General features: G+C 30.4%; 1 protein-coding gene across 3 annotated transcripts in view; it reads right to left on the bottom strand.

Moving 5' to 3' along the window:
• Nucleotides 1–27,761, bottom strand: part of sky (GTPase-activating protein skywalker) — a 260,488-nt gene that overhangs the window by 91,472 nt on the left and 141,255 nt on the right. For all 3 annotated transcript variants that reach the window (XM_075357069.1, XM_075357070.1, XM_075357071.1), the window contains one exon: nucleotides 5,585–5,773. In XM_075357069.1, coding sequence (XP_075213184.1) covers nucleotides 5,585–5,773 — 189 coding nt within the window. The remainder of the gene's footprint in view (nucleotides 1–5,584; nucleotides 5,774–27,761) is intronic.

The raw sequence follows: 27,761 nt of genomic DNA on the forward strand, positions 1-27,761 counted from the left end.
TCTTATGGACCATACACTTAAGATATCCCCACAAACTGACAAATACGGTGGGGTCTTGGGGGCCCGGGAATGTCACCGAATAGTGACATAGGGCAGGGAGTTGACACAGTTGCCAAATAATTCTTGCATAATTGCCACTGATTGCCTTGCAATGTGCGAGCGACATCATACATCCTGTTGAAACCAAGCTTCGTGGTGGTGTGGTAAATTGGTCAATGCAGTGTAACAAAAAATTACAGCATGTGAACATACTGATCCAAAGTGACAGTAGTCATGATCTGGTCCTAATTTTCAAAAAAGTATGGTTCGATGACCCCATGTGACAAAAATCCACACCCTACCTTGCTGCTGTATAAAGGGCAATCATGGATTTCACTGGAATTACTGTCTGCCCAGTAACGATAGTTCTGCTTGTTCATGTAACCTGTGAGATGGAAACATGCCTCATTTGACATCCAGTTTGTCATGAAATTCATTGTCCTTGTTAATGTTGGTCACAATTTTTTGACAGAAATCAAAGTGGTACTGGTGATTGTTCTCCTTCAGTTCTTGCATGAGCTGTAAGTTGTAAGGATGAAATTTTAAATTGAAATAAAAATTCGGCAAACACTCTCTCGGGACAAACTGACCACAACTGCTTGTTTATGAATTGAATGACGTGGACTCTGTTCAACTGAAACACATACACCCTGAATATTGTGTGGAGTACGAGCACTTCTTGGTCATCCTGTTAGTTTCTTTTTGAGAGCCAATCCACTCTCTTCAAAGTTTATAATCCACGTTTTTATGGTGTGTTTTGATGGAACATGTCCTAAATTGTAATGTGATCGGAATTCCCTCTGTGCACCTTCCAAACTATTGTTGGTTGTGTATAACATTTTTATAGTGAAAGCAAACTGTTGACTGTTCCACTGCTCCATGATGACTGAGTGACAAGGTTGCCTCTACATAAAGCAGTGCTGCCAAGTGTATATGGGTGCTACAACTCATTTCAAAAGTTCTTGTTTTTCGTATCACTTAAGTTTTACACACTTATTGTTTTTGATACATGACCATAAAAATATGTGTTATATGTTTTATTCTGTGATTATAGTTGGCTATAACAGATGTTAAGTACAATTAAAACATAAATTGTCTTATACTGTCCCAGGCTGCCCATTCCTGTGACTCTGATGTTAATATATATAAATTGTATTTACTTATATACTGTTCTATGTTCTTTTTTACTTTATTGAATTCCAATTAGCTTTCAATGCTTGAAACATATTTACTCATGTGTCACATGTAAAATTCCATTAAAAAAAATCAAGGATAAGTTGTTGTTTACATTTTTAAGTATATAAAACTAAATTTGGCCTCAATAAGAGTATTTTTATCAGAAAAGGAAAAAGTGTAAGTAATGAAAACAATCATCCCAAGAAGAAACCTGTCAGAAGAGCCTGTCAGAAGAATGGGTTGGTTCAAGAATAATGCCCTAAAATATCAAACTTTGGTATTAATATGCTAACTAGCGTAATTTTATGGCTGTAATAAGAACCTGATGTTAATTACAGCCAGTGGTAGGAGATATATTAAATTACTGTTTAACTGTTAAGTCAACTTGTTAGTTTATTGTAACTGACTGAAAGTATTGCAATGAAGAAAAAATATTACACTGAGGAAAAGATTAGAATTTTTTTCAAGCGATTCATGTATCTGATTCACGAAATCTGAGTAATTTTGAAAAATGCAGAGAAATAAAAAATGAAAAAGAAATAATAATAAGGGTTAATAACTAATCGTAAATAATAATTAGGTATATAATAACCAACTATTGGGTGTAATGATACATAATATCTAGCATAAGGTGTTAATCAGTTGTAGTAAGTATTTAAGATTTTATAATTAGGCATGTTTACTACAGCAATGCAGATACAAAAAAAAAATTAATGAAATCGTTAAAGAAACAAGATAAAATATACATATATTTAACTAAATGGGCAAGATGAAATAACAAGTACACATCTATTAAAATAAATCAATACCCATTAAAAATAAGAAAAACTTTAGCTTAAAAATTTTAAGGAATTCAGCTGCATGTAGAAGATATTTAGAACTGAACACTATGTTTTGACCACATCCAACTGTTACTTATAAGTAAGCTGTAATGTATCAACATCACTAATATTGATGATTATGATGATAGTTGATAAATTTAATGAACAAATGAATTACAGCAATGATTTATAAATGAGAAACAAAATTAGGAAAAAAATTATACAAAATAAAGAAAATTGGCATATAATTATTCCTTAGACTAAACAATTCAAACTAATTTAAACAGGGAATAATATAATACAAAGGGTATACTGACAGCAGATGTAATTTACTGTTGCCAACAGTTATTTTGAATCAATGCCAATAAATACTTACTGAACTTATAAACGCACACAGTGCACACTCACATACACCAACTAGAAAGAAAGAGAGGGAGGGAGACAGATAAAGAAAGAGGAAGTCATGTGATGGTCATCACAGTTCATTAGACATCAAGGTATATCAATAAGAATAAAATCTTAAATGATATTAGGTGGCAAATAGAACTATAAGCAAGTATTAAAATAATAATAAACATTACATATGACATTTATAATAATTTTGTAGTAATTGCACACTGATATAATCCCTGGTGGCAAATAATAAATTGCAATGCCAAATTATCTTTGGGTTAGGATCATAACAATTTCTTGAAGTAATTTTATTTAAACATACAATGCTGTGTTGAATACCTGTTTTTTTTTTTTTATTTATTTTTTTATTTTATTAAAATATATTAATAATTCTAAAATTATTTTTTTAATTTTATTTTCTAAAATGTCATTTTATTTAAATTTCAAAAATATAATAAAAATATATGTATCTTCTTTTATTGAGTATAATTGTAATATAGTGCTAACATAAATGGCAGTACAAATTTCACTTTTGATCTACAGTTTGATTATGTTTCTCCAAATGGGTAAATTTCACATTATCCTTAACTACTAAACAACATTTAAAAACTGTCAAAATGTATTCTCTTTTTACTTCCTTGTATTCAATATTTTTCATTAATCATCTTTTTAATGAATTAATGTATGTAAAAAATAATATTAATGTATAATAATCAGGTGAAGCTCATAACTTTTATGTAATATATACATACATACATACATACATACAACACAAAAAATATTTGTCTTATAAAAATTATGAAAAGTTCATAAAAATATAAACAACACTTCATTTTCAAGTTATGGTTAGCGAAAGATTAAGCTCAGATTTCTTCTGTCGTCAAGGCAATAATCCTATATTAAAACTGTGAACAGATACAAATTATTGGGCAAGGTTAATTTTAATCTTACCTGAAAAATTAAAAAAAAAAAAAAAAATGGCTCTCAGAGCTATATCTTTGATAGTTTGTAGGAAAATGTTTGTAAAATCCAAAAGGACACTTAGGTTTGGTATAAATTAATTTATTTAGACACCAAAAACCAAATAAAACTAAAACAAAATGTGTATAGAATTAAATATAATAAAATTAGTTTAATTAAAGTCCAATAAAAACCAAATTAAACTTTTAAAAAATAATTTTTATTGAAAAAAATAACAACCAAATTCTGAAAATCTTGAATTTTAAGTGAGTAAAAAGGTCTACAATACTGTATCTATTTTTTTATTTGTCTTGTGGTGCATTGTTTAGCTGCTAAAAACAATAACCAACATAATATTACTGATCAATATTTCATTCCATAACATGTCATAAGTTAACTTTTTAAGCGCTACTGTATTAAATTCAAATCAATTACATTAAACTTCAATGTAAAATGAAAGTTAGAAGAGAGTATCTTTATTAATGATTTTGCTAAACTATTTATACTTTATATTGTTAAAATTACTGTTAGTGATTTGGAACAATAACACTGAAAAATGCTATATAAATTTTCAAACAAATAATACCTAGACATACATTTTATCTGAGAACTGCGAAAGTAAAGCTACAAGAGCTGTTGAGAAATCTTTATGATTTCTTAATTGAGTTTTTTCCAACAGACAAACACTCGTAGAAAACAGGGAAAAAAAGTCATGCATAGTAAATTTAGAACAGGAATTAAATAAACATCAACAGACATAATACAGTGAATATAATCCTACACCAAGAATCACGCAACAATTATCTGCACAATTGCAAATTCTGCATATTAGCATGTGCAGAAAATTATCCAGCCATTAGCACCATGAATGAAGGTCTTCATATATATAGTATCAATGTGATCAACATCTATCAGTAAGATTGTGATTACATTCAGAGAATCAATTATTGCCAATGGTTATTGGAAAGTAATGCTTTAGACAAGTGTATACTCTTCACTGACAAAGCAATCTTTACATATAATGTGGTATTAACAATACATTTGGAATGATGGCAATCCTCACAAAATCTCGGAATCAAACTTCCAACATTGTTCTTCAATAAGTGTCAGGTGAGGTATAATAGAGGATATTTTGATCACAACTAATGTCATTCATTGACTCTCTGGGGATGACTATTTAAATTTCCTTCAAAATCAGCTTGTTCGGCTTTTAGAGAATGCCTTTCTGCTAAAGCACTTCCAGCAAGATGAAGCACTAACTTACTCTGACCAATATGTAGCTCATGATCTCAACGTAACATTTCAGAAGTGGTACAATGGATGAAGAAGACATGTACGATGAGCCCTATCTCCTGATTTCAAACCTTCATATTTTCTCATATGGAACACTTTATATTTTATATGGGGTCACATGAAGGCATTGGTGTATCCTGAAAGATCCAAGAATAAAAATAAACTTTTACTCAGAATCATGTTTGCTGCCCAACAAATAAAAAATTCCAGAGTGTTGAAGAAGCCATTCATAAATCAACATGAAATCTGCATTGAAACTGGAAAAGGACATTTTAAGTGACAAATGTAATAAAGTGCAATTGCAAGTTAATAAAATAGTTGTTATAAAATTATTCTGAAAAAACTAGGACTACCTTTTAATTCACCATTTGTAGTGAAAATGTTTTTGAATTTTCTGTTTAGTATTCAATAAAAATGAATTTTTAAAAAGTTTATTTGGTTTTATTGACTTTAATTACATTAATTTTCTAAGAATTTTACTAATACTTTTTGACAAGTTCTATTCTTCATTGAAGTCTCTAAGACATGTTTTATAAAAAAAAATCATCCCCCACTGAGTCTGCTTCTGAAGGGAAGAGACAAAAAACAGATCATTTTTATACATACACACAAAAAAATAAAAAATAAAACAAAAAAAGATATAGAATATCCTGTTGTTGTCTAATTTTTTTTTTTTTTTTTTTGTATAATAACAGATAGTATTACTGAGAATTAAAATATCTTTGGGCTGATAAGATATACACAGATTATAGAAAAATGGCATCATGGCATGAAATGATAAATCGTGAAATAAATAAAAAAGGTCATATAATTATACAGATCAAATGTACAAATTTACATCATAAAGTAATACATTTTCTACAGGATTAAAAAATAACAGAAATACATCACTTCAACATTACCTGACATAAAATGAAGAAGTAAAGCTGCGATCGGATAAACAGCAGGTGAATAAGTAATATCAGGACATGCAAATCCAAGTACACATACTACTCTATCAGTAACACTACGACCCTTCCTTGTTAAATGGTAACACTGTTTATGTGCAGAATCCACAAATGGTGGTAACAGTATCGGCTTCTCTGGGAGTTCTGTAAAATAAGACAAAATGTTACATTAATAACAAATATAATCACAAAAATTAATAATTTCTATTTATATTTTGACCTTAATATTTGTTTGTCCCATATGCATACCTATACCATTCATCTGACTGTGATAAAACCTTGGCGAGATGTTGTGCGCATGCCCGCGAAGGTTTCTGAATTAATTTGGATCCACTAGGTGGTGCTGTAGTCAAGATATTTTGAAAAATTGTATTTATGGAACGATTTGGCTCATATTCAGAAAATATATTAGTTACGTTTATATAATTTACAAAACAAACAGATATACAAACAGACTTCTATATATATTCTTCTTCTATAGACTTCTATATATAAATTCTTCTATATATATAAAATACAATGTATGTATGCGTGTCAAAATGTTTGTATGTGTGTTTAGTCTATAGACTAAAAAACTACTGGACCGATTTATGCGCAGGAAAAAGGGAAAAATGTAAAAAATAAAAAGTGGAAATAGGAAAAATTGGAAAAAGGTGAAATGGAAAAAGGGGAAACAAGGAAGAAGAGAATAAATAGGTAAAAGGGGCAAATAGGGAAAAAGAGGAGGGGGAAACAAGAGAAAGAGAACTGGATAAAAGGGGAAATGGGTGAAAAGGGAAAATAGATAAACTGAAAGGTTAAATTTTGTGAATTCCGTAATGTTCAGTTTTTTAATTTTATCAAACTTTCAATCGTGTTCATTTAATCTACTTGTGCATATATGTATATATATACTCAAATCTAGCAATCGCAAACCATTGCCGGGTCAGCTAGTAAAATATAAAATTGAAAATTATCAAAAGATATAAATATTTTGGTACTTATTTTTTGAAACATCACACTCATTTCCTTTCAATAATCTGTGTATGTAGGAAAACTTTGGACATTTATAATTTTATTCATTCAATTTAATTGTTGAAGTTTGATGTATTTTTACTTGAATTGTACTTTTTTAATTTCACCTATTATGACAAAAGATAGTTAACATAAGCGACTGTTATCTTAATTGCTTATCACAATTTTTATGAATCAGATACCAAATTAATTGTCTCAAAAATCATGAGGGGCAATGACTAAACAAAATTATTTTTAAACTTCAAAATGGCAGACACAAATGCATCCAAAATGTTTGGATTTTTTAAAAGATGTGTAAACCAGAATTGTTTGAAACTCATATTAGTTTCACAGAATTATTATTAATAGCAGCATTAAAAAAATAGAAATAAAAATATATTTACTATAGAATTTTGTAACAATATTTATAAACAAAAATACTTATAACAGTTAATAAAATACAAATATAGTAATTGAAAGAAATAATTATGCAAATGTAAACAAAAACAAAAATTTTAAATTACTGCATATTTTTCAGAAAAATCATAGAAAATTGGTCTAAAAGAAAAATCAAAAGAAAGACCATATACTGATATTAAAAACTAAATGTATGGTTTTAAAATTGATTTTACAAAAATTTGTGATTTTCAAGAGTGTTTTATTAGACTTTATCTTCATCCTATGAGTAAAATTATGTTTGAAAAAAGTAGTTTAATCTTTATACCATTTTTATCAAGTGACCATTGCAGTCATTTCTAGAATCTCAGAATTAGAACTCATATGGTTTCCTTCTTTTTTATCTTTCATATTACAGACATTATTGTAATACTCTCAAAATAGACATATTTTGGCATAATTAGTAAAGATTGTGGCAATGTGGGATTTTTTTAGTTGGGGTTTCATTTAATTTTAATATTGTTAAATGTTTCTAATAACTAAATTTTGGCTGACTATGAGTAAACATACAATAAATAATTACTAAGTTAACTGAGATTATGTAGTTTAAGTCAAAATACTTACTAATGTACTTAATTTAAATAATAAAAATAACATAATCTAAATATCTTAGTAATCTAAATGTAACATTAAATTTATATAAAAATGAAGGCAATGAGTTCGGATTACATTAATGCAAACACTTCCTACATTGAAATACTACTTTATAAGGTTCTACAGTTGCATTGGGGGGTAAAAATAATAGTAAATAATAATAAAAAAGGTCCTGTATGACGTTAAGACATGGAAATCTCCCAATAAAATTCTCAGAGAATTCCAGATTGATCACATTGCAATCTTCAGGAAAAATGACAAAGAAGTGCTCAATATAAAAACAAGGAAAGGATTCTTCGAATCTGACCACCACCTACTCAAAATCAAGGTAAAATCTCAGCCCAATAGAAAACGGACAAGAATAATTCAGACTTTCCATACTGACCCTGAATATCTAATACTCAACAAGAAAATCACTGATGAACGCCACAGGGTGGATACGATGAACTGGTCTGAAATCACGGAGAAACTGAAAGAAACCATAAAATTAGGCCAACCTTTGAGAAATAGAAAACACAGATGGTGGAACATCAATGTGATCAAGCTGTCGAGGATAGGATTAGAGACTGGAATAATTTCAATAGTCATAAAACAAAGGAAAGTGGCGTGAATTCATAGAGGTGAGGAAAACGTCCTTCAAAATTATTCAGTGAGAAAAACACAATTACGACAATAACAGGTTGAAAGAAATAGAACAGGACTTTACCAAAACCAACACCTGGAATTTCTACAAGACGTTCAGAGAAAATCTTGCTGGCTACCATCCTCCTAGCCTGTGCTTCCTATGACCCGACAGGTCCCTGGAAACTAACATGAAAATAACTATGAAACTCTAGCCAAATATTCAATATGCTCCTCAACTGCGAAACGCCCTTGGAACAACTAAGGTTTGTAAAACCTATACTTAAAACTGAGTCATTCCACCCACATGAAGAAATTGTGAACAAAATCAAATCATTGAAAAACAACGAGGCTCCTGGCAAGGATGAAATTATAACGGAATTCTGGAAATTGGACCAAGACATAATGCCTAAAATTCACAGAATAATATAGGAAGTCTGGAGAACAGAACAAAAAATCAAGCAACCCACAAAGAAATTACATGAAAAAACAGACTCCATCACTGACAAGTTTTGGAAAAGGCATGTACAATTCTACAGACACCTATGCAGGATGGGTGAAGATAGATTCACTAAGAAAATTTTCAACATTGTCAAGGCAAGTAAGTTAAAGTCTGACTACCTGGAATGACTAAACATTTCAGGAGAATGGACAGAAGGAAGTTTAGGGATGAAATTAGAAATCAGAAAATTGAACAAGAGTGAAAAAGAGAAATGATAGGAAGAAAATATACAGAGAAGAGGAAAAAAACATAGTGAACAGATGAAGTCGCTTTGGGAAGAAAGGAAAAGAGAAGGAAATAAAGTCATGATTGGCTCAAGCTCACACGCTCTCCTGAAGAAAGATAAACGGAAATAATAAAAAAGGTATTTATGATTTTTGAAAATTAACTGGAGTACATAAAATTTATAACAAAATCAAAAATATCTGTTTTTTAATCTGAGTTGTGTGAAAAAGAAACTAAGAGTATGACAGCATTACAATGCAGTATACAGGTCTCGAGGAACTAGGAGTAAAGATGGAAAGAGAAGGGATATGAAAGTGGATATGCATGTTCAGCATAATAAAAATACAAAATTATCTAATAAATCCAACAATTGACCTAATTTACACTCTTTAGTGAATAATCCATCAAATAACTTTAATTGAACAGCAGTGGATGGTAGATTAACAGCAGTGATTAACAACAGATCAATGTAACTCATGCTTTATTATAGTTATTAAAAAACATACTCACAATATTCATACATTTATTTATATGTTAATTACACCTGAACACTTTTTTTTAATTCACATTAAGCTGCATTTCTTCCATTACAAATAACATTCTATATGAAAAAAACTAATTACTTTTTCACAAATATTCATGAGAACATTTCAGTTTTGGTTATGGCTACCTTACATTTACTCAAGTCAGTTACACATGGTAGATGAATTGTATTTTTAAACAAAACCTCACACCTGAATATGTCCACACAACAATGCATGCATAAATTTCCTTGGAATACAAAAATACTGAACCAAATTATCACTACGAGTAAGCAGTTATTCAAAAGTATTTGACACATACAGATAGCAACAAAATCCATTAAGTTATTGAATACTAAGTTTTACAACAGAAGGCCCAATACTAAACTGATCTATAGCCTTTCCTTAGCCACAGATTGTTACACAGTTAGATGCAATGTTTTAAAAATTTGACAGGTAATTCAAATTTGTTAAATTCATGGCTTTTTGTATGACAACAGGTAATTCCTGACAATGGGGTGAAAAGCTTCAGGAACCATACAGTGGGAAAGATCTAATCACAAAGGAACTTTTTGAAAAGATTTATGTTCAATCTGATGAAATTTTAGAATTAATATCAAATATATATTTCCTCAGTCTGAAAAACAACCAGCTGACATCACATTCAACAAAAATAAGACAACTGAAGACTAATCAAAGCAATTACTTATAAATGAAAATGTTGATGTGAGCCAAAAGAAATTACAATTGAAATTTGATGTGTTTTAGAAATGATCAATTTACTACTTCAGTTTGGTAGAAAGTGTTGGTTTCTTAATTAACTATAACAAGATTGATTACGAGCTTTCTGGTTACTTAACAATTTCGACTGACACTGTACTCTTCAAAATGATACAAACACATTAGAAATATTTTTTTTTGAAATCTGTAATTAAAAATAAATAAACCCCATTAAATAGCAAATTATGGATAAGTTCATTTACAGTTCGTACAATTTATTGGAGATTGGAGATAAGAAGGAAGCTTCTGTCTTCAAATCTGTTTTACCCATTCCAGAAATCAAACACCATCACTCTGATTACTGTGAGTAAAAAAAACATTTCAATGAAACTAATGGGATAGATTAAATATTAACTAAAAGATATAAAGAGAAACATTTTTTAACATTTTAGATTAACTCACTTCAAAGGACATACAAAGAGTTCTGAATAATCAAATTAGCAGGTAACAGAGTACCGTGCACATGTGAATAACATGATATGTATGCAAGCAAAAATGTTCAATGTCAATATAGAACCAATAAATTTCAGAATTCAAAACAAGACAATAAATTTTAGCCATCTTAAAATCAAATTTTTTACGATTAGCATCAAATTTTGTGATGAGGGTGTCATAACAGCGTGGCATAGAAAATGTAACTTTAATTTTATACACTTACTGTACACAATGTCTGTCTTTTAACAAATAATAGTACAATGTTACCTAGCTGCGAAAAATATTACAAGCTATTTGGAAAGTAATTTTCAATTCACTATTAATAAAACACCAATTGATAAAACAAATAATTTATTATATATATTTAACAGCTACATATTTTTGCTACTTTTCTACATAATTGTCGTCTAAATTAGGGGACTTATATATATCTACTCATATCTGTAAAGATATTTTTGAATACCCTGGTTATAAAACGCTGCTGCCTGTGAATTAAATCAGGTAAATCAGCTTGTGAATAGAAGTTAACACCATTTTTCAACTCGTCATTTTCAAAACGCTGTGTCGCTAACCATTTCTTCATTTTTGGGAAAAGGTGGTAATCACTGGAAGCCTGAATCAGGGCTGTACGGATGATTGTTAAACAACTCCCACTTGAAACTGTCGATGTAGCGTTGAGTGCGTTCAGCAGTATGCGAACGAGCGTTATCATGAAGAAAAACTATGCCTGAACTAAGCATTCGCGTAGTTTGTTTCGTTTGGCCCTTCTCAATTTCTTCAATATATCATAGTAATAATCACCGTTTCCCGGAAATGAAGAAATGGTTAGCAACGCAGCGTTTTGAAACTGACTAAGAGTAGAAAACGGTGTTACTACCTGGCTTAATTCACAGGCGGCAAAGATTTATGACGAGGTATTCAAAAACTTATTTACAAATATGACAAGTGCCTTAATTTTGACTGCAATTGTGTAGAAAAGTAGCTATGCATATAATAAATTGTCATTTTATCAACTGATGTTTTTTTAATATAACGAATCGGAAGTTATTTTCCGAATAGCACTCGTATTAATAGTGTAGTGTCCACAGGCGTCATATAGGCCATTTGCGAAACATGAAAGTTTCGCAAACTGCCGATGAATGTCAACTGATTTCCAGATTGCTGGGGCGCGCGCGCACACACACGCACAAACAACAAACAACGACCAACAATGCGGTAATACCATAATTAGCTTAGAAGAGAAAAATAACCAAATACAGAATTGAGTAAATTTAATATAACTTCAGTCCACGGAATGAATGTTATTAATGTATGGTAATATCTTCATTACGCACGTAAGATATCTGCTTGATTTTTTGGTGTGTAATCTTCATGAGAATATCTAAAATCTAATTTCAAAATTGTTCACCTTGAATGGATGAAGAAAGATAAAGATATTTTGTATAATAATTGCGAATTTTCCCAATTTCCGACAATACTAAACGAGATATTCACTAGATTTGGGCTTGCAACTCTACAGATAACTATGTATATGTAAATAACATCTTGAGTTGATAACCTGTATATATTACTGCACTGATGAGTTTTAAAATGACAATATTTAAATAACCCTTTTGTTGCTTCCCATTTAAAGGTTCATTTAAATATGTTTTTATACATTTTTAAAATAATCCTTCAAAAATGTAATCAAGATATTTTATGCAAGAACTTGCGCGAACTAACCATAATAACCTGATTATAAATAAATTTAAGTATGAACTATTTTTTTCATAAGTTTATAGATGGAAATAACACAAAAAACCAAGCAAATTACAGTAATTCGCAATTAAAAAATCTTTGTAAATTGTATTTTAAAAACTAACGAAAATATCTTTTTAACATTTAAAGAGTTTGCAGATAAAAAAACTACAACAGCTAAAAAAATGTTTTTCACAAAAAAAACCAAAACAAAAAATAAGGCTTGAAACTCAAATTTTCTAACATTCTACAGTTATTGATGTGTCGTCTGTAAGCGATAATTTATCTCTACTTTTAAAATACGACAAAAGCGCGTTTACACTCATATAATTTTCAGGGAGTGTAACCTTCAAGTAATTTCGATTATCTTACCTTTACACTTATCTCTGGTGTCAACACTACCATTTGATAAATCAACTTGAAATAGTTATTACTTCTTGCTCGACTTTGAATTGATTTTACATAAACTTCCTTTTTTACAAACTTAAAAATTTACTTGATACACAATTCAACATTAAATTAAATAGGTAGATTTTTCTTCACTGAAGGAAATAGTGTTAAAAATTATATTAATTCAAAAGCAAATAACTGCTCGCGGATTATAGGAAATCGACAATGAATTGAAATTTAACTAGTTACAAACTTTCGATTATTTGTTTATAAAATGTTTGGATTTTTTCCGGAAACCGGCAGCATTTCTAAAATTACACAAATAATATAACCGCGTTACTTCATTAGTGTACTCGCCAGCTCGGACAAAAACCACTTCATTTCATTCACTCCCACTCTTTTCACTATCCGTGCGTCAAGACGAATATTTCCTGAATTAAATATTGAATTATTATTATTATTATTTGCAATTAAGCGACTACGGAACGTGTCTGGTTCTCATAAACAATCTAGTGTTTTTCGTCAATGGCATCGAAAAGTTATCGATAAAAAAAACGTTTTCTCGATTCAATTATTTACCTTTTTTGAAACACATCTCGTCATAATCAGCATATAAAATCTCAAGCATTAATTTTCTGAAAATACTCGAACCTTGAACACCGCTTACTTACTTTTGATACATATGCATGTGTTCAACACGTAGGTTCGAAGATTTTTCAATTAAATTATATTGGAAAACTTAAAACGGGATCACCAGATGAACTTCGTCTATAAAGAACGAATCCTATTGAGAATGCTTCCTTTTTTGAAGTCTATTAAAAAATAAAAGATATTTTACAATTGTCAACATAATCCACAAATACTTTTGTTTATAAAATCATCCATTGTCAGTGACAAAACCAGAGGAACTGGTATGTACAGATGCTCCGGTCAGCAGTGTGTAAGGGACGCCAAATGGGTTTACTAGAGGAGGGTTAGACGTGTGTCTGAAACTGAGAGGTGTGCATATACGTGCACCTACAAACACGACTAGCGGTCTACAGCGTGGTCAGAGAAACAATATTCACCAAGATGAATTAATTTGTTGAAGCTCGTTGTCTAATATGCGTTACAATTTAATTATATTAAACTGTATTCACAGACTTCGCATATTTTCGAGTTCGAATCAACACATTTGCTGTGTTTAATATCTAACTCGTATTACAATATTTTACAGTTAAATAATCTTTACCCGAGTCAGGAGATACAATAAATTTTTATTAAGCGAAACTATTTCGAAAAGAATATAAAGAAAAACATATATGTATTATATCACAATAAATCATCCGAAAGGAAACGTGAGTCGGGTAAAAATCTCGTCTCGTAAAAAAATGGATAACTACATGTGCCGATATGTATATATGTCTGTATTTAAGTTACACGACAAAATCTTACTGTTGTAAACGATTTGATATGGTAAGCAAGTAACTTCTAGAAATATAGTCATTATAAAAAAATAAAAAGCACCCCGTTCCGGGCTTACTAGAGAAAGAGAAGGCTGAAGCGGTTTCCCAGACAGGGAAAAGTATTATGAAATAAATATAAAACTTGCGTCAACTAACAAAGAACTAAACAAATACTCTATTTGGTAAAAAAACTACACTAAAGGACAAAAAAATAGTAATATTAACTGAATTACGAATAATTTTGATCAAGCACTTTAGTCAGTGGATCGACTTCGTCTGCTAGATATCCGAAGTTAACGCATGTCGTATGCTCAACCAACTGCACGGTGAAAATATAAAAGGCATCGTATAGACAAACATTCAAAAACATTCTTCTAATTAACGGATAAGAACAAATTCTACCCTACAGAAGTGTGATAAAATAACAGCGTAGTTTTGTAAATACACGTTTTCTTCAAGATCTTTTTGTAATGATTTTGAAGTGAAACGTTTTTAAAATCACACCGAAATATACGGGTACCAGAACAGAAATTTGTAGCGTAACGAAAAGGTCTGTATCCTTCTCCCTAACACCTCCCTAACTATTAGTCTCGGAGACGTAAATGCGGTGAGGCTTAAATGGTCAGCTCGCCGATACGATTTTGAGTCTGCGTCACTGGTGAGCCGATTAGCGGGGAAGAGGCACAGCGCAGATCGACCAAAACTGGCACCCTCGCTCATTTCCAATCAATGTAATTCACGATTTAGACGTTACACTGCGGTGATTTGTGTGTTTTTGTTTAGATTGTGTCGAGACAGATCGATTTAAGTAATAATAAGGGTATTTTGGATAATATTTTTACGTGTAAAAAAAGTAAAGTAAACATGTAAAAAGTATAAAAATTCAATATGTCAGCCTCAGCCCATGCAAAACCCAGCCGAAAATATAAATTACGCATGTCGTTGGAAAGGGGAGGTGAGCCACACACAGGTACCCCAATTTCCGGTGGCGAGCGAGCGAGACCGTTTCGGGAGCGTCGCAAAGCTGACACGGCGCGCTCAGTGAACGACGCCGACGGCGGGAGCATCTTTACCGCTGCTGTACCCGAACTAATGGACATAACGAGTGAATATAACACCATACATCTGCCGAAGACGTCCCCGGGCTGATGGATCAGCCCGAACATCAGTCTAACTGATGCGATGCAGAACCACTGGCGTGCAGCGGACAAACGCTCCACAACGGTATTTGAAAACAATCCGTTTGGTCTATCTTGTAGCGGTTGGTCCCGAAGAATCAACAATACTGGACAACACCACTATCGATTGAACGTTTACCAGGCACATTGATATTATATGGCTGCCCCAGCGAATCTACGAGTTTGTGACGTCACGTGCTAACATCTCATTACATTGTTTTCCAAAACATTATTTTTGCGCGTAATTATTATTTTTACGTCATTTTTAAAGTTACAAACAATATGGGCGCCCAAACATTACATTTATGAAGTTGAGTGTTCAATTCTTTCCACTTGAGTTGATTACATGTATAAAAATGCTCAATCCTGTAAACAATAACAATTCCTTAACCAATGACTAATACTCTGATTGGTATTATGTACAGGCCTATAAAAATTTATACATGCAATCAGAAATGATGTCTTTCGTTACGGGTATATTTAGATCCGTCATTCGTAGTACACAATGTGTGTATAAAGAAATAAACTTTAGTGCAGTTTATATCGTTTCCAGTGAAGGTATTCGCATAGCGTTTTTGTGCGGTCATATTACTTTATAATTGTTTTTTTATAAAAATATTGTTTTTCGCAAATTTTTTGTAATATTTATTTTTTGTTTTATTTTTGTTTGTGTATTAATGCAGTTTGTTATGGCAGAATTTAAAAATGTAGTTAAGAAAAAAAAATTAGGAGTCAAGCACGTGAAATTATCAATAATGTTTATGATTTTACGAAAAAAGAAGCTCTAAAAGTAGGTAAATTAACTGATGACAAACATATAATTGGTATTCAAAAATGCGAAGAAAGAACTGCTATTGCTTGTGCGTTATCAAGAACACAGGTTCAAAAAACCCAGAAGAGAAAAAAAGACATGATTCTTCAATTAACATCCCAATCGTGCTCATTCAGCAAACCGAAAAAATATAACGACGTTCGAAATTTGAGGGTGGACTCCACAGTTTTGATTGAGGTATAAAACTAAAAGAGTAAATGAATTCAATTCAAAGAAGAATTATCTACTTTAAAAAAAATAAGGCAAGAACTTCAACCACCTATTGATTTTAAAGGCAGTGAATCAACTTCGGCTGTTATTTTGAAAGACTTAGGTTTCAAATTGCATAAAAGTGAAAATAACAAAAAAACTTTTGATTGAGAAATCCTACATCATGTGGAAGAGAATTGAATATTTTCAGGCAATGGCTAAGTACAGAAAAGCAATGCTACAATTGTTTATTTGGAAATGTACGTTTTAAGTTCGCATTGTTCGACAAAGTCATGGTCTGATGGTTGTTGAAGGACTGCATGTGTCGATTAATAAAGGTGACCGTCTAATAGTAATTCATGCTGAAGGAAAAATCGGGTTTATTCCGAACCCATTAATAACTTAGAAAGCCAAAAGTTCGAAAAGTGGCAGCATGTATATAGACAATTTCATGAAATGGGCGCATGAAAAACCGATTCCAAATTTTCCACCAATGTCAGTAGTAGTTGTTGATAACGCCCCTTATCACAATACAGGTATCGATAAAGCGTCAAATTGTAACTCCAGAAGAAAAGATATGACCGATTGGCTGGAGAAAACTCATATTCCGTATAGTTCAAAAATGCTGAAACCACAGTAATATGAATTAGTAAAGTTACATAAAACTAAAGTACAAAAATATCGGATGAAATTTTGAAAAAACATGGGCATCGTGTTCTTAAGACTCCCACCGTACCATTCTGATTTGAATCCGATTGAGATGGTATGGCCAGCCGTAAAAAGACATATGGTAAGTCATAACACAACATTTTCTTTCACAAATGTTGAAAAATTAACTACGGACAAAGTTAATTCCACAAATGAAGATGGCTAGAAACCCTATTGTGAAAAAATAAAAAAAATATTGAAAAAGAGTATGAAAAACTGGAACCACTGATAGATAAAACGAGAGAACGTTATATTATACGTGCAGATTCTGATAGTAAAAGAGAAAATGAAAGTGACTGTGATAGTGATTCGTTTAGCGGGGATGTATGAACTTGCTAGAAGTTTGAATTAGATTAATGAAGAAAATTCAAGTTAGCTTTTGTTTATTATTAAATTACGTATTGTTTGTAATTAGTAAATGTAAATTTGATTGTTATTACCGCTTACAATATGATAATAAGTAATACTTCGATTTGATACGCGAAGTTGATGTTTTAAGGCCGAGTAGCAATACGCAGCTGCTCGAGACGTCATAACCTCGTACATTGGTTGGGCCTAGTATACTTTATGTCCCTTACTTCTCACATCGCAGACCAATGTTGAACAAAACTGTCATCGAATATTAGTGGAAATAAATATCGTGCACCATTTAGTGTCTGTTTTATGTTAAAATTAAATTTAGTACGCAGTCAATGACTCGTTTTTATTTCAATCCAATACACTGACTCGCTGACGTACAGACCGACCAATTTATCTGTAGAGCTGGCTAATTGAAGGAACTAAAATTTTCCATTGGAGACTATCAGTTTTGTTCAGAAAATACGATAGTGGCTCTCCCTATTAATTCAAATAGGGAATAAGATTCCCTATTAGAATAATTTAATAGGTTCTATAGATTTAATTCTATTTAATTCTATAGATAAGTTGGTCGGTCTGTAGCTCGGAGGAACTGCATTTAGGGTCTGTAACGTTTCACGTTAAACCAACGGCCGTGCGTGCGCACCGACACAGTCCACCCGATTTTTGGAAGAAAAAGCTCATCTGTATTTTTGTATCTGAATATGCTAACGTATCACTCAAGAACAGTAGACTGACTTTATAAAATATTAAAGTATAAGTTTATTCTAACTCTGATCATAAAATGACTATATATTAAAGTAGCTACAGAAAACTCCATTCCACCCTTTACAAAATAATATATATATATATATATATATATATATATATATATATACATACACTACCTTCTATAGATCAGAATGTATTTTACTCTCCTCCCCAAAATGTATATATTTATTAATATTAATTGTAAAATAATATTAAAGCAAATGAAATACGAAAAATGTATATAGGAAAAAGTTTTTAAAATGTCGGTTCAATTTACGAAAATGCTATTTATTAAATTAATTTCTAAAAACAATTTAGATTAAAAAAAAATAATAAAATGACACAGTTAAAGAAAAATTACAAAAACTACACGAACACACCTACAAATACACGCAAAATTAGACCTAATGATAAGATGATACTTGGGCCTCTATCGAGTATTAGGCTTTATTTTATAATATATGAGATAAAAAATAAATAAATGTAGCACTTTAATTAAAGCAATCATTAAACCGGGATTACTGTTACTACAATCATATAAAACATTCACGCAATCGTGATCGCATGAAATTAAACAAGGTTAATAAGTTATGTAATGAGTTAAATTACCTACATTAACGATAATAAAACATAATTATGAAGCGATAATTAAATTCCAATAGTAAAAAGTTTAATCTAAAAACTTGCTAAAAAATAAAATCTACAGATGTAACAATGAAAATTTATGTTACCGGCATGACTCGAAGTTTGGTATGGTTTGATCCTAATTCAAATTTCAGTTACACAAAACTTTTTACGTGTACAAACATATCTTCCCTTGAGACCAAAAAAAAGAAGGAAAAGACACGTTAAATCAGTATCAAAATTGCCCAGTGAACCGGTCATTATTCTTAATAGTTGTAGTACTTTATTTAAAAAAATTCTTAACAGTTTTTCAACATCTAAAGTCAGGACCAAATTAAGAGTTAGTAACTTGGTCGATAACCGTTTAAAATTTAGCGTTGACTTCTAAAGAAGTTAAAAAACGAATTTAAATGTTTTAATTCCTTTAAAAAATTTTTTCCTTTTTTTTTTAAAAGATCATTTTATACTAGAGGCTACCCGTATCTTAGCACGCGTACTTGACGTGTAGCTTTAGACGTTAATTTGTTTGATCTTCAGTCTTGGCAGCTGTGGATGTTGCCTGAAGTTCAGGCTGTACGTTTTTTGTAGCCCATATGTTTCTCTATAAAAAAAATAAAAAAAAGATTCACTGAAATCGGAGGTGAGTGAAAGAATTTACACCTTACAAAAACTGATAAATTTATCAAAATTACATTTTCACTTTTTGAAAAATTAACGAATGATATAGATTTTTTGCAGCCTATATGTTTCTCTATAAAGAAAACAAAATTAAATAAATAAATAATCTCTATAAAAGAAACGAAAAGAAAAGAAAAGAGAAAAAATATAAAATAACAGAAATCGATGCAGTAGTTTTTGCACGATTTTAATTTAAAAATATGGATTGGCCTACAAAAAACGCTATTCATAAGAAAACCAAAATTTCGAAGTCAGTTGGAAAAAATTATTATGTACAATATTGGATACAGAGACTGAAAGGGCTATGTTTGCATAACACACTTTTAATCCGTATAAGTTAAATAAGTTATTTTCCAGTAATTAATTTTTACTTTTACACGAGAAGATTCAGAACGTTTACCTCTTCCTTAAACCTGCTGCTTTATTATAATAATTTGAAGATAGATCTCTTATTAAAATCGTTAAATGATAAAGACAAAGCCCAGTTACACGAGTTTTTGTTTATAACTGCTTCACTAACTTTCTTAAAATAAATATCGAATGACTTTTCTTGATGATGCGAGATATAACTGGCACATAACCACAGAATAAAAAGCAAATGGTGGAGGAATACGACACCACTAAATCTGTCATATTTCGACTTGGCTGAGAATTCTTCGAACATCCACCGTACAGACACATTAAAACACTGACTTGTATCGCAGAGGTTTAAAAACGATACGGAACTGAAATACCATGTATCTAAATAACTGACGGGAAAGTTTTTCTAACACTAAATAATAATGCTGGAAAAAATATCGCACTGGTAAAAGAACAAACTTCAGCATAGTTTACTAAATTTACTTAAGATAAATTTAATTGAATCGCTAGAAACTGTTAAAGAGAAGTTAACGAACTGTTATTTTATAACTGTTATCGAAATCGGTACAGAAAAAAATTAATTATAAAAAGTCTAGGTTGAATACAGATTTTACAATACCTTTAAAAAATGTGTAACTTTAAAGAAAGAAAAATTTTTCGGATGATTACGTAAATTTCATTCTTAGTCTGCATTCTACAAGTGAGATTGAGTACATGCTATTTTGAAGAAAACGTTTAAAATTCAAAGTTATTATTAATACCTATTCTACGAGTATTTCTGAGTTAAAGAAATCAACCATTAATAATCATAATTTCGTTAACAACCGATGTAATAATACTTGTATCGTAAGAATTTTGAGGTCAATTTTGTTAAACGACTGTTTCTAAATTCTTAATATTAAAGACACAGTTAAACATTAACACAGCATATTAATTTCGATAATTAAGTCTAACAAAAGATTAGATTTATTTATATATTATTTAAAACGACTTAAATTTTCTACTGAAATGTTCATAAATTACCTAATAATCAAAAAATATGAAAGTTTAAGTGAAAAAATTCTAAATAAATGAAATGAATAAATTAGCACTCAAACTCGACCAAAATATTTTTTTAATTGCATATCTCTATTTGGCATCTTCTACACACGCGCGCGCGCGCCAGTAGACTTAAAATGCTAAAATTACAAACTCAAAAGTTACTTTTAGTTTAAATTCTTTTTTTTAATGATCATCCCTTGTTATTTATTTAATAGCCTCGAAAATCGATAACTTTATACAAAGGGTGAACAGCAAGATTAGTAGAGGGAATTCCCGATGATGCAATCTAGATGACGCATGGTTACATCCGTCTGGGCTAAAGAAATAATATTAAAATTTGTTTTTTTATTATTTTCAATAATGATCAGGAAAACATAGACGTCACCTAAAACCTGTTACCGTATCGTGATAATTCATCGTACACGACTAGGTACATTATTTAAATATTACACTTCGTATCAAATTTTACAATTCTGGAGACCCAAAAAAAGTTCTTATATAAAAATATATATACTTGCATCCTAATTATGAATCATATAATTATATTCCATTTATTATAAATAATTACATGATGAAAATTACGATTTTGGTTTATTTTATCATTTAACAGCTAAACCTAGGGGGGGGGGGGGAGTGGAATGTAACAAAGATCTATGAACAATTAGTAAAATAACCTCTTAAAATAAATTAAGCTGGAACTCTCTCTCTCTCTCTCTCTCTCTCTCTCTCTCTCTCTCTATATATATATATATATATATATATATATATATATATATATATATATATATATATAACTCTCATAAAGCTTATTTTAAAAGAATGTCCGAAATATGGAAAATTTTGTTTTTTTTAAATTACACTCTCGGAAAAGGCTGGAACCGTAATTACGATTTAGCGATATGTTTCGTCAGTTTTAAGCTGACCAAAAATAGAACCCCGACTTAAAATATTAGTAATTAGTAATAATACTAGTTATTACTAATATTTTATATTAAAGACACAGCCATACATTAACACCGTATATTAATTTCGATAATTAAATCTAACAAAAGATTAGATTTATTTATATATTATTTAAAACGACTTAAATTTTCAACTTAAGAACCTTCCAACCTGTTGGAAGGTTCTTAACTAAATCACCATTTTTTTCTACGTAAACGGCCGAAGTATAACAACAGCACTGGGACTAAATTACATGATAATTATAGTAATTTACTTGAATATAATCGAGTACATCTGAACAAAATTAAAAACTTACAGAGCAGTTGATCGATTAAAATGCTAACCAAGCATTTACCAATTTTTTCGTCGGCACATTTTTTCGTACAGCATTCGAAAGAAAAAGAAAATTCAACAGAATATTTTATAAATAATTCAATAAAAATATATCTAAAGAAAATTATTCACCGTATTTCTGCAATACATTCCAGATATGTATTCTAATAAACTCTGGCTGTATTCCTAAAATAAAGCAAAATAGACCTAACATGCTGAGCTACTGAATAATTAGACTACCATTCACAGCCGAGTAATTCAACAACCAATTTTTGGGATAGCAAATAATAAAAAAAATTCAACTCATACATAAGAATCTTGATAAAATATATATATATATAAAATATTTTTCTTGAATAACGTTAAAGATATAAGTTAAGCGGCAACCAAATAACAAAATAGATAACTATTAAAAAAAAATTAATTACAGGACAACATGAGTGATGGTCTATTGTTCACAGAACGAAGAATATTTATAAAGTAGTGTATATAAAGAGCACCTCCAGGCGGAGGCCGAATTAAGGGCCAATAATCTGCACTCTTCCCAACTGTTGTAATGGTGGCCATTCCAAAAAAATTTTGTTATAAAAACTTGTTATGTACATATATGTCATCTCGTTTAACAGCAAGGAAAATGTTAAAGGATAATTTCATTTAAAAAACCTGAAAATCTGTTTGGCTCACTTTTCTCGGTCAGTTAGATCCGCGGTGTGTATTTATTAAAAATAATCTTTTAAAAATTAATAAATAAAAGAAAATCATTAAAAAATACAATAAGAGGTCCCTCAAGAAACAGCGGTTGCGATTTTGTTAATACTCGTAACAATTATATTTGACAGGGACTACCTTCCATAACCGATAATTTTATTTTGCATATTTTAATTATATTAATCCAGTTTCTTTGAAGAGCTAAATTTACCTACGACAGACCAAAAAAATTTGCGAGATCTATTCGTTCACAGAATTACAAATAATCTTTCGAAGCAATCTATTTTGTATTATCAACTGGAATATAAACCGTAATATTAACGTATTACATGATGAATATACGCAGTAATATTATCTATTATTACGAGAAATTTTTATTGAAACAAATTTATCGCGTCCAGGTCTGTATCGAGTATTTGATTTCTGTATATTCTTTCATATACAGAAATCAATCTATTTACCAAAGGTATAAAAAAAAGGTCCATTATTCAGAGGTTTCCGTTGTAAGCAATTTCAGTGTAAATTTTCTGATGAGTTTGCTAGAATTAGGGATTCGATTTAAAAAAAAGAAGTAATATAATAGTCAGAAAAATGTTAGTAATTCCACTATCTGTCAAAAGTTAATGTTTCAGAAAAACCATTAATGATATTATATTCTTTCCTTTTTTAATTTCAATAAAAGCTTCTAAGACAACGAAAAACAGGGTAGAGAACAATCAATTACGGGTAGTTAATTACGGTTGAAGGTAGAATAAATAAGAAAAAATGCTTTCGTAGTACTCGTGTTCCTTTCAAACGCGCGCGCGCATACGACACAAGCAGGCAATAACAAATGATAATTAAATTAGTGAACGGTAAAACATTATCAAGGCAAACGTCAATAACAAAGCAAAGTATGAAAAAAAAACAAACATCAAAAATCTAAAAAAGATCTTTCAACAGCCAACACTTTGAGATGGTTTAAAATTGAGATTTATCGTATTTACATAAGAAATGTTTATAATTATATAACAATACGTAAACAAAATAAACATAATTTAAATACAGCGAGTGAGCTTTTAAAAAGAATTTATAATAAAGAAAGAAAAGAAAAAACGTACACTCTATTTCAATTGTTAATATTGTACAGAAAAGTAACGAAACTGTTACTGAAACAAAAACAGCACCTACATAACATATATTAGCGGTATAATGTAAAACAATCGCAGCAGTATACTTCCTGCATGTAACATTCGTTACGATCTAACGAATTAATAATCTATCTATAGTACTGCGTTTTAATTCTTAACCAAATATTACATATCTAGAAAACTACCTGTGCTTTACTCAGATTTCTTTAACCCGTAATTAAATTACGTTAAAAAGAATTATAAATAAGAGGCCTTCATCTGAAAGACTTAAAACAGTCTTTGAAGACTTCAACTACAAAGGAAAGTTACATACGAAATGAGCGTATAACCCAAAAGGGGGGAATTTTTTTGTTTTCTTAGTTGTTAGATTTTTAGATCTTTAGGGTGCAAGCGTAATTTCCATATGTACATGGTGTCCTTTAAAGGTGAGATCAAACTCTAGGAAGTGATTCTACCTAACATACTGAAGAAACCGTGTCCAGTGAATATAGGTCCGGAAACGCATATTTTTCTGCCTGTCCGCCATTTTCTGTTTGTTAAGAACGGTTGGAGATAACGCAATAAAATTTTGTACTTTATTTTAAACTATCATTTTTTAATAGGAAAAAAATAACGATGCTCCGTTGACAAATTTCAAAATGGCGGTCGTTTCAATTTTCAACCTTAAATATCTTAAGAATTATTAGATCTATCAAATTGTGTTGTATTATAAAAATTATGAAGCATTTTTTTTAAGAACAAAACGACACCTTAGTCGTAAAAATCCGATGACAAACAACAGAGTTATTGCAAAAAGTAGGCCTAAATCGATATGGCGGATCTTTTTATTTTTATTATCGTGGTTTCTGATAAAAATTGCTAATTTTAGCAATTTTAATCAGAAAATTTGATCTAGTTATCAAGTGAATCTCGATGGACACCCTGTGTCACAGGACACTCTGTATAGTATAATTTCAGACACATATATGATGCATTTTAATACTTATCTTATACAAATTTAAATTAAACGTGAACTTTTTATTGGAAAACTGAATTATCAACCATTTCATCTCCTAAGATTCATCTTTAAAAAGTTTCCTAATGTTATTATTATTAAAGAAATAAATAAAAATTTATCAGCTGCGCTTTCCGACTGTTTAGAGAGTGGAATAATATTAGTCTTATTTTGATCAATCTCGATTTTTAAAACTTCGGGAGTGAAATTTAAAAAATTTTAAAAATACATTGCTTTAGGGGGACCCTAAGGTCTGAATGAAGTGCTCCGTCAAATTTCAAATTCATAGTATTATGGGTTCACGATACCGTGACAATAACGAAATTTAACGAGAATGAATGAAATAGATTTGTTAAAAAAAAACAAGTTCCTACATATAATACAAAGAGCATCGAAGCCGAGGTCACTTAATAATTAACCATTCATTATTTACAAATTATAAATTAAACATAAATTTGAAATACATCAATAAGTACGTTCAATGTTATAATAACATTATAATTGTTTTTACCGTAACGTTAAAATAAAACACTTCCGGTAATTTCCACTTCGTAAATTTAAATACAATATTGATAATAAGGTTTATACGTAATTATGTAAGCACCGATAACATCTCGACTTTAATATAACATCAGTTCTCAAATATTTCAAAAACGGGTTAATTAGAAGTAGGTTCATTTTGGGTACAATTAGATGTAAATTGTATAACTTAAATTTGTATACATGAATTTAAAGGATAATAATAAAATCTACACACGGGTTTTCTTTTTCACTTTTTGACAACAAAAAAAAAGAAGCTAATTTCCTCTTAAGTAGTTTACTTGGGATACAAGTAAGCTGAGTTCTAAAATATAAATATTTTTGTGGATACATGCCTCAAAATTCAATTAAAACACTACCAATTTAGGGATAATTCTTTACCTTACGGATCATCTTTACTTTTTTCCTACATAAAAATAAAGATTTAACGAAGTTTTCATATTTAATATTAAAAAAACCAGGGCCTGGAACGAACAGAAGAATTTCAATTGTAGAGACTAATATTACCTGCAGTTTAGTAGTTCGCCATACCGATATGCTGCAATAAATTCAGTTTAAGAAAGCAACAGGAATCTTATTTATTTTTTTTCTTTTTCCTAGAACGTTTGTAACGAGATGTTTATTTTTGAGAAAGAGCTAAGAAATTTACGAAAGCAACTTCTATAGTATCAGATCGCTTATAACCATCCCTTTCTTAACATTAGGCAGGCAAACAATAGTATTATAGACTACTTATATAAAATCTAATTTCATAGAATTACTGTAAGTTAATATGTATTAAAAGATTATTAATATTAGACGTGCATTATGTAAAAGTTTTATTATGTCATATCAGTAACAAAACAACAGAATCGAATAACGCCCTAAGCATTCCAGATGAGATATTGATATAAAAAGAAACGTTTACCGTCTTGTACGACTCGGACTGTATAAAGTAATAAAAAAAATAATAATACGTATTAGAATGAGTCCAGATGATCGAAATCAAGTCGCGTTAAGAAACAAGCCGGATATTTATCTTGCATCAATAAATGTACCCGCAAGATAAAAAAAAAACTATCACAAAGAAATTAATTAACTGAACACGCAGCACGTTACATGTAACCGACGGTTATAGTTCTTGTTACTGTTGATAAGAATGAACTGTAACATTTGTATTATAATATACAAATTTATTCAAGACAACGTATGACCCAAATTCAGGGAAAACATTTTTTACTATATAAAAAGAATAACAGTGTTAATACTGAAACGTAAATACCCGTAAATATATATTTGTGTGTGTGTGTGTGTAAACGATATTTTCTTAAACGGTTCAGCAACCGTACTTTGACCTCTGATGATATTTACTTAAAAACAGAGTCAAAAAATCATTAAAAATTTACACTACACTTTTGTTTTTAAAATAAAAATTTCTAAAAGAAAGTAGGATAAAAGTTTCATTAACAGACAACTATTTTTGTATTACTACCGCAAATAAAACACCAATGGATACGCTAATCGAAATGAAACTTAATAAATTTAGTGGCGCGAGTCGTAGATATATATACATATACAGGAGTCCAAAAAAATGTACTCACTGTTTGTAATTAAATAATATCTAAACAAAAAGAAAAATACTACACTCACAAATCTAATGTGCAGTGTAGTATAAGGTATTAAATTTGTCGTGGTAGGCGGAGCTGGCAATTTATGCCGCGTATGCGCGGGTGGTTGGTGGTTGAACGAGCCAATCATATTACCTAGTGCAGCAGAAGACAGTCAAGTAGCAACAATGACTGAGGTTCGCTTATCGTTTGTTGAAAACAAGGCTGTACTGAAGTGGTATTGGGAGTATGAGAACATTCACAAGGTACGACGGCAGTGGCAGAGAGAGTTTAAAGATGTGTGCAAGTAAAAATCCAGCCGACCGACCACAAACAGCTACAAGTCCGGCGTCCAGTGCTGCGGTATTGCCACATTTCACCCGATCACCGTAAAATTCAGTGAACCACGGAGCGCGCGGAAGTGGGTGAGCCGGTCAAATGTAAGACGCATTCTGAAGAGTGCAAAGTTGAAGGTGTGCATTC

This window comes from Lycorma delicatula, chromosome 2 (assembly GCF_047948215.1).
Source record: "Lycorma delicatula isolate Av1 chromosome 2, ASM4794821v1, whole genome shotgun sequence".
In the NCBI taxonomy this organism is placed as follows: Eukaryota; Metazoa; Arthropoda; class Insecta; order Hemiptera; family Fulgoridae; genus Lycorma; species Lycorma delicatula.